Raw genomic sequence first — 13451 nt, forward strand, 5'->3', positions numbered from 1 at the left:
GGGGACCAGAGGCTCCCAAATTCCTGGACATTCAGACACTACTGGGTCGAATGGAATTGGGAACTAGTTAGGGGCCCACGGGCTAAGGATGACCATTCTGGCCTGGGGGGTGGTGGGAACTTTAGCTTAGATCATCGGCAAAAGTCCTTAATTTAGCAATGATTGGGATCGCAGAGCAGTCTTCTGTGGGAGACTTAGGCAGTGGTTCTGTAGTCAAAAGCTTTCTCCATGCTCCCACAGCAGTTTTGACGAAAGAGACTGTCCACGTTTATCCATACGGTTTATGTTCATACCAACTTCTCAGGGCGGACCAGAAATAAATACCATTAGTCAGGAGAATAGTTTGGGACCGGAAGCTTATTGGCTATACCCTCAGGGCCTCTAGATACCTAGCATGGAGAACTCTGTTTTGGGCTACGCGACTGCAGGTCATGTTTCCTTATGTGGGAAATGTGGCGCGTGTTCCAGGCCGGGAATCTAGTAGGGATCAGGGGAGCCACCTACCGTCTCAGGTAGGGGCGTGGGTGCCTGGGACTCTGAACCAACTCAAAGGTAGCAAGTTGACTGGCAAGGTCCATCGCCCCACAATTTGGCATCTCAACGCTATCAGATCTTTTGTAACTAGCTCAGTGTAAGCTCTTTCCTCTTTTAGGTTACCTCCTATGATTTGGTTTTCAGAAATGAACCTAAGAGAGGCCCGTTTTCTCAGCTATGCATTCTTCACTGATTCACACGTTGTGAACTAAGGATAAAGAAAAACACGGTCGTCAGGATACTATGTTTGATCTCATAGTAAATAAGCATGAATAAGCATGACGACCTAAACATTTATAACACGTGTTCTGTCATTTTATTTTAACAAAGGCTTTTTATTTGAATAAGAGGTGTGGTGTGTGAAGATTTTGTTATGAGTTGCACGTCTTAGGAGTCTTTTTAGCTTCACTACAAATCGTAAAATTAGAAGAGTATGTCTACATTTAATAGATGGAGAAACCGATGTCAAGTAATTTACCCAAAGTCAAAGAGGTGAGAAATAAAGACGTAGGCTACTCTTTGTTACTCTAGATCTAACGACTGTCTATCACATTATCATGACAGTAATACTTGATTCTTGAATTTGCATCTCTAGAATTCCATTTACAATTTTCTTCCTTTCAAGATTTATTGTTTATCTCATAGCAAAAAAAAAAACAATTTTATTATGCAGTCTCCTTAAAAAGGGCTTCTGTGGTGAAATTCCTTATGTGATATCTAGAATGGTTCCTTCTTTTCACCTTAAGCTTGACATGGGAAAAATGTGTTCCATTATGTCACAAGCACATGAATATGAGGCTAGACTATAACTACCTAATTGTGTATACCCCTTTTCCCCCCACAGCATGCAGTATTCCTAAAGCAAAGACTAAGTGTATAAATTCTTAGTAGGTGCTGGATATTTTCTACAGAGAAATATTTGACCTAATTCTTGCATCTCACTTTGGTGGAAAGTATGAAAGGATGAGGACATAATTTCATCAGAAAGTCTGTTATTTCTTTCTTTCTGTGGGTCTCAGTATGCAGCTCTGGCTGCCCTGGAACTCAGTATGTAGACCCATACTGTGCAGACTCCCTATGTAGTCTGCCCCTCAAACTCACAGAGATCCACCTGCCTCTTTGAGTACTGGGATTAAAGGTATGTGCCACCATGCCTGGCTTCCTTCTTTTTGAAATAGTTTCTTTCCTGTTTTTTTTTGAAAATGATTTTTCATTGTAATATATTTTGCTTACATATTTCCCCTCTCCTAATTCCTCACAGATTCACGCCACTGACCCTCTTACCCAAATTCACTTCCTTTCTTTCAGTAAGATAAAATAAGACAAACTGTAATAAGACAAAACAATCATAAGAAAAAGAACCGAAGACAAAGCATAAGAAATGTACACACACACACACACACACACACACACACACACACACACACACACACACACACGTTTGTAGATATAGGAATCCCATAAAAATCTCAAAACTGGAAAACATATTAACATTATATATGCAAAAGATCTGTAAGGTAAGAACCAAAAATGTCCTGCAAAGCATTATGAGATGAAGACCCTTCAGTAGATGCCACTGAGTTCGTTTGTATTGCTCATCTGCTCCTGGGCATGGGGTCGGCCTCTAAAAGTGGTTTGTATACTTGGGGTGACCCTGCTGGAGAAAACCAGTTATCCCTTTGCTATTGGTTACCAATTGTAAATAGCAGCAAGGATGGGGATTGTGTCCACTTCCGCTCTCAGTGCTGACCCCATCGGGATTGGATCTGTGCAAGCCCTGTGTAGGCCCTGTGTGTGCTGCCACGGTCTCTGTGAGTTCCTGCGTACATCAGTCCTATAGTATTTAGAAGGCCTCGAATGGTTGGTGTCATTATTTTTAATTCTATTTAATATATGTGTGGGCATGTCCAATTACTGCAATGTCTGTGGAAACCAAAAGACGGCGTCCGAATCCCCTGGAGCTGTAGTTAGAGGTAGTTATGAGCTGTTGGACATTGTGCTAGGGACTGAACTCAGGCTCTCTAAACTGCTCAAACATCCTTCCAGCCTTTAGGCCTCCTTCTTAAAATGAATAAAAGTTGTCAAGGAATCCGTAGCTATCAGTTAAGGCATTATTTGGGCATTACTACATTCTAGACTGAGTTATGCATGAAAGACGATGCCCATTGTAACTATTAGTCAAGCACCTTAGGCTGCTGACTTAATCAGAATCTGAGCCAGCAGATGCTGAAGAGCTCACTCATGGTTTCAAGAGTTTCACTCATGGTAGTTAGCCAGATAGAAGTGGTTGTCTTAGAGGTGATTGAGCATGAACGTACACCATACAGTGGTAAGTGTAGACATTTCCCCCAGACTATCTGTAATATAAGAACTGACTTAGGCATTTCCTGGAAACCTGGTCAATTTTAGCACCATTCTCCACCCTAATATCAACTTGAAAAAGTCCAAAATATTCTTGAAAATTGTCTAAAAAATGGTGGGCACTGTCCAGTCCTTTTGCAAGTATGTTTATAAGTAGTTACTTCTACACTTTAAAATTAATTGGAAAGAATAGATACCTTTTACACAGTCAGATGGTTTTATTTTCATACCATAGAAATTGTTAAGGTCTCTTTTTCCTAACTTAATTTTTTTCTCTTCCTCCTGTAATTTTTTTCTCTTCTGCAGTCTGCTTTAAAGATAAGGTTTTTTTGCTTTTTTTTTTTTTTTCCTGGAGCTGGGGACCGAACCCAAAGCCTTGCACTTGCTAGGCAAGTGCTCTACCACTGAACTAAATCCCCAACCCCTGCAGCCTGCTTTATAACCTTTCATATTTTAAGCCAAATATACACATTCCCATAAAAGCATTTTGTGAAAACATGAATCATATGCATTATTCTGAAAACTTGTTTTCTCACTGTATAGCACTTCTTGGGAATTCTCAATGTTAGGGATCATAGTTTTATTTCTTTTTTAATCATTATATAACATTCCAACATATGAAATTATTTCACAGTCATTCCTCTGTGAAAGAATTTTCCCTCTATTGTAGTTTTCAGTCTTACTGTGGCTATGCCCCAGTACATTTAAGATTTTAAGTGTCCTTACATATTACTGCTTCAATTCTGAGAATAGTTGTTTCAAGTGAAATACAGATACTAGCATACTGCTTTTTAAAAAATGAGGCCAAATGCACACTTTTACACTTTGGGGTACAATTACAATGTTTTCTATACATCCTGGCAAAATTTTATTTATTCAACAAAATAACTTCTCTGTGCTAATATTTATATAAGTAGTCAAGGTAGATCATGAGCGAGCAATTGAAGTTACATCATGTTCGTGATTTAGACAAAGGATGTGGGATTAGAAAATAGGAAGAGAGGGTGCTTAGATTAAGTCAGTAATGGAATCCTTGTCCAAAGAGAACCTTAGAGGCTTGATGAAGTCAGGGAGTGGGCCATCAATCTATCGGGCAGGAGAATACTTCAAGAGGGGAGAGCAGCGAGCAGAAGATGGCAGACAGGAAACAGACACAGGCAACAGAGAAGCAAGACCAGGTCACAAAGAGGTGGGGACATGGAGCGGTGTGGGGTCAGGAGTGAATACAGTGAGAACGAACCATATTGAAGACATCTCGAAGGCAGAGCTGACAGGATTCATAGACTTTTTTTCTTATAATGAATGGCTTTATATTGGCTTTATTTTTGCTTTTGATGTGCAGTGCCTTATATATATTTAGTTATATTGAAGTCATACAAGAGCTAACCCGAAAGAGCTTTAGGTGGTTAAATTTGGGACAGTTTGTATGACAGAAATAATGTTTGTCTCCTTAGTTGGTTTAAATTGTATGTATGCAGGGTTGGGGATTTGGCTCAGTGGTAGAGCGCTTGCCTAGGAAGCGCAAGGTCCTGGGTTCGATTCCCCAGCCCCGAAAAAAAAGAAAAAGAAAAAAAAAAAAAAAAAAATTGTATGTATGCAGTGTTGGTGTCATAATATATTTTCATTCAAGCATGGCTTCTGTTTTGACCATATTTACACGTGTGTCTTTCCTTTATCCCTTCTTCTCTACCACATAGGCCCACTTCTATTTTCACACATCTTTTCTAAAGTATATGGTTTTGTTGTATCTAAGTACAATCCAGGATTCCTACATGTGAGAATCATGTGATACTTGTTTTTCTACATCTGTTTTTTGGGCTTAATAGGTTGACCCCCGTTTCTTCTATTTACCAACAAAACCCTAAATTTCACTCTTTCTTTATGGCTAGATAAAACTTTACTGTGTGTGGATATCATATTTTCTTTATACTTTCATTTGTTGACAGGGACTTGATTCCATCATTTGACTATGGTGACTAGTTTCTCTGTGTGGACACTGGCAGAGTCCTTTGAGCATGCACCAAGAATAACATAGTTGCTGGTTTGTCCTTCATTCCTTCCTTCCTTCCTTCCTTCCTTCCTTCCTTCCTTCCTTCCTTCCTTCCTTCCTTCCTTCCTTCTGTTCCATTTCATTTTCCAGACAAGGTTTCTCTGTGTAGCTCTGCATGTCCTGGAACTCACTCTGTAGACCAGGCCAGTCTTGAACTCAGAGATCGACCTACCTCTGCCTCCCGAATGCTGAGATTAAAAGTGCATGCTACCATGCCCAGACTCCTTTCTTCTTTTAAAATTGAACCCAGTTTCTCATATGCTCTAAGCAAACACTGTGCCACTGACCTGTATTCTTATCCAGGAAACAGTCATTTTATTTTAAAATTACTTTAGATTCATGGAGAATTTACAAACAAAGCAACGAGATTTCCTTTGAATGACTTGCCCAGCTTCTCCAAGTATTAACTTCCTACATCACTTTGACACACTTGTCAAAACCAAGAAAATATCACAAGGAACAATGCTGTTAAACAACTCCCACCAGATTTTACAGTTTACTTATGACTATTCTCTTTCTGATCAAGGATCCAGTTGAGACAGCACACTGACTTAGACGCCATGAATCCTTCTCCTTCTTCAACTTGGTCAGTTCCACAGACTCACTTTCATTTACTCACTAAACCCAGTTCACCTCTTTGTCAGGTGTGGGAGTCAAACTGTGCTTCTCTATGTGTGGAAATCGTTGTAAGAGAGTTTTCTAGTTAGTTATTTTACTACAGGATCGTTCATTTTTTTTATTCCTTGGGTTCTGAGTGCACAGTATAGTAACTTAATTTGTGTTACCTACATTGCTCCAACTTTGGCCACTGATGTTTTTCTGGTAGTTGTTGGGTTGCCTTCATTTTTCCTGGTGCGAGGGATTAAATCCTAGCCTTCAAGCGCTGTAGGCAGATGATCTACTACGGAGCTATAACCTCAGCCTGGCTATTGACGTGTTTATGCATACTTTGTGTTCCTTTCTTTCTGAACTAAATCAGGTTCATCTTGGAGTTCTATCATTTCCACCCTAGAATTCACCATTTTTCTGAGATAGTAGGTTTCTAGTATGACAAATTATTGGACTGATTGGGAGACTGGGACTGGGGAGTGTGTGTGGCTTAGAGCATACCAACTGGTTATCTAATGCTGACTTCCTGAAAACATACATACAGGTAACATTTTACAGACTAAGCAGGTATTATGTGTGTGTGTGTGTGTGTGTGTGTGTGTCATTCATATATATATATATATATATATATATATATATATATATACAGGTTTTATTTTTTTAAAAAAGAAGCCATAATTAGATATGGGGAAGACTGGAGGGAAGAAAGGGAAAACAAAACCAATGACGTAATTATGTTATAATTTAAAAAAATACTTTGAAAAGACTTCCTGTTCTTCCAGCAACCTGAGTTTCCGGGGCTCATTTACCCTTTGCTTTCTTCTGTAGGCACCATACACAGGTGGCAGACACACTCTCATTTCCGCATATCTAAAAAATATAAATGTACATTGTTATGGTGTTTCTTTGAATGAAAGCAAAACAGACAACCTGGAGGAGACAAGCTGTGCTGTCTTTCTTCTTCCTCTTTACTGTCTCTGTGGACGTTTCATATATGCGAAGGCCCTTGGCTATTCAAGTACAACTATGAAATACAATATAAAGAGCCTGCTACTCTCAAGCCCATGGTAGAAGTTCGGTCTACAGTCCTGAATTTTTTAGGTTTATTTATAAATGGCACTGTTTAACGACATGGTCTTAGAAATTGTTTATTATGTTAGAATAAGAAAACAACTCAAAACTATTCGGCTAAAAAGGTTGAGAAAAGCTGGTATGGAAGGTCGGAGAGAAGCCAGAAGAATACAGACACTCTTTGCAATCATGTGATAAAATACTTCAAGAAATTGACAGTAGTCACCTTAGTCCAACTCTACTGAGTGTTGATGGTGTTAAGAACGGACAAGTCTCTGGTGGGTCAGAAATGTTCACGTTTACTGCTGACCCAAGGACGTCCTCATGGTACAGCGGAGATGAAGCCTGGTTTGAATGACTTCAGTGTAGAATCTCTGCTGAGAGCTGGGGAATGACCTTCTTTGAGAAGTTTTGGTGATGGTGAGATGGGAAGATCCAGTAAGAGAAAAGCACATTTATTTGTTGGTGTTAATGATTGAGAAAAATGGATAAAACCATTGGGGAGGAAAGGGTGTCCTTGAAGCCTTAAAGACGTAGCAGGGAGAGGCCGTGGAATCAGAGGCTTCAGAGGAGAAATTGTGGGGTTGGGGATTTAGCTCAGTGGTACAGCGCAAGGTCCTGGGTTCAGTCCCCAGCTCCGAAGGAAAAAAAGAAAAAAGAAAAACAGAGGAGAAACTGTTCTTAGGTAGTAGAGAGAAATGTCTCCATTATGTTGGGATTGAAGGTTAAAAATACAGAGATCCCCGTGAAGTGAGGGGAATGGTGATAGCAAATGGGGTGACCTGAATTCTGGTATCTTCATCTTTCTAGAGGTGATAAACAGATGAGAAAAAGGAAGAGGCGGGGAGGAAAATTTAAAAGGATTGTGTGTGTGTGTGTGTGTGCGCGTGCGCACACACACGCATGGACGTGTAGATACAGAAATTTAGTTGTAGTTAGATATATAGATATATAGGTAGATATTCATATCTCACAATTCAAGCATGTATTAACACAGGTACTACTGGGCATACATTTAAAGCCTGAGATCACAGGTTTAAAGTTATGCCAGTAAGACCTTTGCTATCTCTAGTCCCAGTTTTCTCTTCAGCTACTGGGGGTAGAAAAAGAACAGAGTTTAGATAGGGCTGCTGCTGCTGCTGCTGCTGCTGCTGCTGCTGCTGCCGCTCAGATATAGGAGGTGAGGCAGGAGAGGCCCCAAAGCTCACAGATCTGCTAGCCTGGTGTATGCTGTAGCAATCAATTAGAGACGCTGTCTGAAACAAGATGGAAGCTAAATATTGATACCCAAGGTTGCCTGCTGATTTTCACAAGCACACTGTGGGACTTGCAAGCTATGGTACCCACATACCCTCATGCACATGTGAACACACATGTACATTTTAAAAACAAAAATGGTGCATCGTGAATGTAAAAGAAGCAACGTCTGAGATTGACTGTGACTGCCACAAGCTCCTACACACATCAACACACACACACACACACACACACACACACACACACACACACACACACACACACACATACCACACTCTCCCATACCCCACTTCACATACCTCTTTGCTGCACACACACACATTTAAAAAAAAAGTCTTACTCAAGTTATTTTTCCCTGGTTCCTAATGTGCTGTCATTTGAGTCTTTACTATTCTCAATGGAATTTCGAGATATTTAAAATTATATTGAAAAATAAGTCTTGAATCAGTTCTTTTGAGATAACTTTAGTTCTAATGGACCTAAGATTGCTCAGAAATAAAGTGGACCCAGAACTTCTGCTGGCTTCACTTTGATATTTCTGCGCTACTGTATTACAGATAACCAAGTTTGTTCCAAAGCTCTGTTCTTGCCTGTGTATGTTTAGTAATAATAAAGGGACGGCTCTCTGGAGGCAAAGTCTTCCTGAGATGACTATTTTCGTACAGATGTTCGACCTTACAGGTTTGTTCAAATGATCAGCGCAAATTGCTTATTTTCTTCATTCGAGTAAGACATTTGTCGCGTTTCTCCACTAGCTATTGCTACTGGTGCCTACTGAGAGACAGCGAAAGGAGAGCCATGCGAGGCTTCTCTACTTCGTGATTAGAGAACGGATTTTTAAAATTGGTCTGGTTCTGAGACATGGTCTCTCTGTGTGCCAAGGCTGCTCTCACATCCCTAGATTCCAATAGTCATCTCACTTGGATATGGGATTCTAGGTATAGCACGGTGCCCTGCTGGTTTTTATTCTTTATCGCATAATATTTTTCTAAACATTTGCGGGTAAAATTTTTATTAATGATCTAGAGAAAATGATTACATGCACCTTAGTTCGATTAAATTTCCAATCCGTATCGCAAGGATTTCCTCACCTCTTCAAACCCGTTGCACTGGTCACTTCAACATGTATAATAAAATGTAATTTTAAAAGGAATAAGATCTGGTTAGTAGGTCTTTATTCTAAAGAACTCACGTTTATGTGGTACTAGGAATCGAACTCGAGATTTTGCCAGGCTAAGTACTTACTCACTGTAGTACTGAACTACCTCGATGACCTTAGTTTGTTCCTGGGAAGCCCAAGTTATCCGAGAACCTGGGCGCATACGTGAGTCAATTTCCTAATTAAATAGTTTTCTTTAAGTAAATTTAAAAAAAATCAGCCACTGTAATTTTCAACCATCAAAAGCTGCGTTTTGTCAATAATTTTGTTTGCCTTATCTATAGGAATATCCTAGTGGTTAGAATTTATAATCTAATGTACGGTGGGTTAACAAAAGAGATACACCTTTACCATCTTTTTCATAACACAGTAATAAATGAGTCAAAGTTGTCATTAGAAATATCCTTCCGGAATATTCTTCCTCCACTATATTGTATGCAATAGGCTGTCCTTTTCTATACCCAATGCCTTGTGTATACTTCAAGATTCCCATTGCTTCTCTGCCTGTAACAAATACATTTGCATCTTGTAGTCAGTTTTTCTCTTTGAAAGTAGAATTTTATGTAACGTTGAAACATGGTTTCCTCGTAATTTGTTTTATTTTTAGGAAAAAATAAAAGGATATCAGCAGCCTGAAAGGATATTCTCAGAAGCATAGACTCTTCGGAGGATACTGAACTTCATGAGATCTCACGGTGAGGTGCCCCCATTATTATTCTCATGCTTCCAACATCGAATATAGCCATGTCATTGTCTCAGGTTATGATGGCTAACGTGTATCTGGGAAAGCAAAAATGTTCTTACTTGAAATGTATATACATATCGTTTTATTTTATAAGCATTGGTGCTTTGCCTGAAAAATGTCTTCGTGAGGGTGTCAGAAACTCTAGAATTGTAGACAGGTATGAGCGGCCATGTGGCTTCTGGGTATTGGACCTGGGTCCTCTGGGAAAACAGCCAGTGTTTTAACCACTAGCCTCCCTCTCAAGCTCCTAAAGTACATATTTTAAACATATCTTTTGGCTCTTTGAGAGTTTATACATACCAGAATTCTACTATTTAATTCCATTAGGAGTGATTTAATTTCTTTTTTTAACTAAAGACTACTCCTACCTACAATTGCTCTTGTGTTTAGAAGATAGCACCAACTGCAGGAAAATGAATGCTAGGCATGTCTATATGCTTTATCTCTTCTGTGTTATAGAATTAGATTGACAGCAGGCACAGTGATATATGCATTCAATCCCAGCAGTTGGGAGGCAGAGGCAGGTGGGTCTCTGTAAGTCCAGCCTGCTCTACGCACCCATGCCAGGCTAACCAGAGTTATGTGGTGAGAGCTAGTTCACAGACCCTACACTTGAGAGAAACAGGCATCTGCTGTGGGACAGGCTGTTCTGAATAAAAGAAAGGAGGAGCACGGCAGAGGAGGTAGAGGGTGCATCTGGGAGGTATCCTGAGGAGAGTTGGTGCTAAATGTGATCAAGATACATTGTATGACATTCTCAAAGCAGTGTGTGTGTGTGTGTGTGTGTGTGTGTGTGTGTGTGTGTGTACATGTGTGTGAATGTGTATGGATGCGTGTGTATGTGAGTGCATGTGTGATGGTGTATGTGCATGTGTGTAAGTGCATGTCTGTTGAAGTAAATATTTAAAAAGATATCCCATGCTAGCTCTGGCACCCGTAGGGCCACATGACACTGCGGGCGGGGTATCTTTATCCCAGCAGCTCCACACTGTCCCCAAGTACTCTCTGATCCAGGGGGTCCTGGAGCCATTCCAGCATGGCACCTTGCCACACTGGTCCCTAGAGTTAGTTCCAGCACCGGGGGACCATATGGAACTAACCATAATTTATCTCTGGTTAGCATCTCTCCTGGTGACTCTCTGCTAGCCGCGAACTCTCTGGTTCCAGCTACCTGGTAAAATCAAGACTTAACAAACTGCAAACCAGCAATCAGATTTATATGTTAAATTCTCAATCCAGTACATCCACACAATCAACTCACAACCAATTGATAAGGATTTAAACCTCCCACCTAGATAAGACATATTTAACTATAGAAATCCATCCCTTAAAAAATATACATGACTACACAGGGCCATTCAAGATCACCCGGATCTGGGTCATCCTTCTCCGACTCCATATTGATTCTCCTTTTTCTTCCCCTTCTCTCCCGCCTTACAAAAGCTTTGTCCCCACCTTATTTTTTTACTATCCATTCATGGCCTTGACCTAACTTGTGCCAGCCCTCACTTGCATATAGACATCAACCTATACATGTCTGCATATATGTGTGCATGTGTATGTATGTGTATATATGTGTGTGTACATATATGTGCATGTGTATGCATTCGTGAGAGTGAATGTGTGTGTAAGTGCATGTATTCACGTGTGTGGGTGTATATGTGCGTGTGTGTGGGCCTGTGTGTATGTGTGTGCATATTATGTATACAGTGAATTCATTCTCTGCATTTTTAAAAAGTATAAGATTTACTTTTGTTAGAAAAAGTTGACATCTATTAAATGGCCATTCCTTTGAATGCTCCAGAGTATCTTGGGTGTCACTTCTACCATATAAGACTGGTAAAGAAAACAAGCTAAGGTATTGTTAAACAGTTTGTTGTAATAATACCTGATGTAAACTGCATTTGGAAGCTATAATTACAGTGTGGGCTAATGTTCACAATGATGGGCATTGAGACTGTGAGGCCAATTGTCATAGATGGTAATTTAAGTAGAAAGTACCATTGAGTTGTTCTTTTGTTTGTTTGCTTGTTTGTTTGTTTTTTGATTTGCATGGGCTTTTATGCTGTCCGATTTTTCTTGTTCATCTAAAAGTTGATTCATTTATTTAGGATTTACCAGATATAAATAAATCAAATCTTTAGTTATCTGAAAATGAGTAAGATATGATCTCTGTTGTCAATGGTTATCCAATGAATGTTACTCAGAGCTAATTTCATTATTAATTCAATACATGATTTAAACAAAAAACTGGATTGTAAGAGGACCTGTATTGAAATCCAAAGGAAACTGGAGATCACCATGTCTTGCATTAGCCCAAAGAACCCAAGATTTTGTACCAATGAGAACCTTGCTCTATTTTAGCTCATACTCAGGGAATTGTTTTACAAGATCTCTTTAGGCAGAGCAAATATAAGAACTCGGAGATTGTGAGAGAGAGAAGGTTCTTAGGCAGCTATTACAAATCGAATGTTGTGGAAAATAGTTACTCATACACGTCTGAAAGTACCAGAGGTGTCCCCACAAACTCCCGTTGTTACCTTATCTGCATCAACTTTACTAGTTAGCCTCACCAGAGACTCAGGTCATTTCCCGGTGACTGAAAAGGGCTAACAAGGTTCCCCGGGGTGGGATGCTCTGAGCTCCTAAGGGATCCTGTGCAGATCCCAACTGAGCGGGTAGTGGCAGGACCTGGAGCTCCTCAAGGAAAATTTTTTGTTCATTAGTTTTCAAACTAAAGCAATCAAATAACTGAAAACGTTACACTTTGCAAAGGGGAAAGGAGTCTAAGTGTGCCTGTGCCTTGGAAGCCTGTATCCTAGCACTCCAGGAGGTGGATCCATGTGAATCTCTGTAAATTTGAGGCCAATGCGGTCTGTGATACAACTTTCAGCTCAGTCAGAACAACAGAGAGACCCTGCCTCAACAAACGAACAAAAGGAAAACTAAAAAGGTCCACGAAAACACTCCACACCCGGTTCTGCCCTCAGAAAAGTTGTTCGATTGATTTATATAACAATGGTGCTTGTGCCTGGAAGTGGAGAAAGAACAGTGAACAACGCACACCAATATGCTCGACAGGGTAGAAATTACATGCTAATAACATAGGTAAGAAGTAATGTAGTTCTGTGTTGTGTTTGACCGTGTGACTGCCATCAAGCGAAATTAAAGGAGGATACAGGGTAAAGTTCAGGTGGGAATTTGAACTTAGGAAGCCCCAACGACTTAACACTGCACAACTTACACAACTTACACAAGAGACAGACGCCATGCTCCTCCTGTTCACATAGAACAACTGGAATAAGATCCAGCACTTGCTGGTAAATTTCTAAAATATTACCCAATGAGATGAATTTGTTAATGTGAACCACATACGTATCTTCCTCAATCTTGCTGGAAAAAATATTATTTTTAAAAGGATAATGTATTTTGTATATATTTAACATTTCATTATTTGTAATAAAATGCAATTGAATACAGACTTACCTATTCACTTATTAAAAATGGAAAGACTATAACTATTTGCCTTGGCATAGATGACTTTGCCAAAGCAAATGGGTTCTCTTCGAGTCCTCTGATTTCATCTTTCCCAAGGTATGCTTTACAAATTTGCTATCCCAGGAATCATTTTCAAACATGTAGCATATATCTGACTCCCTGAAGAT

General features: G+C 39.8%; 1 protein-coding gene across 2 annotated transcripts in view; it reads left to right on the forward strand.

Moving 5' to 3' along the window:
* Csrnp3 (cysteine and serine rich nuclear protein 3) overlaps nucleotides 1–13451 on the forward strand; it is a 176201-nt gene that overhangs the window by 25496 nt on the left and 137254 nt on the right. For both annotated transcript variants that reach the window (XM_032903411.1, XM_032903410.1), the window contains one exon: nucleotides 9649–9736. In XM_032903411.1, coding sequence (XP_032759302.1) covers nucleotides 9724–9736 — 13 coding nt within the window. In that variant the 5' untranslated portion in view covers nucleotides 9649–9723. The remainder of the gene's footprint in view (nucleotides 1–9648; nucleotides 9737–13451) is intronic.

This window comes from Rattus rattus, chromosome 5 (genome assembly GCF_011064425.1).
Source record: "Rattus rattus isolate New Zealand chromosome 5, Rrattus_CSIRO_v1, whole genome shotgun sequence".
In the NCBI taxonomy this organism is placed as follows: domain Eukaryota; kingdom Metazoa; phylum Chordata; class Mammalia; order Rodentia; family Muridae; genus Rattus; species Rattus rattus.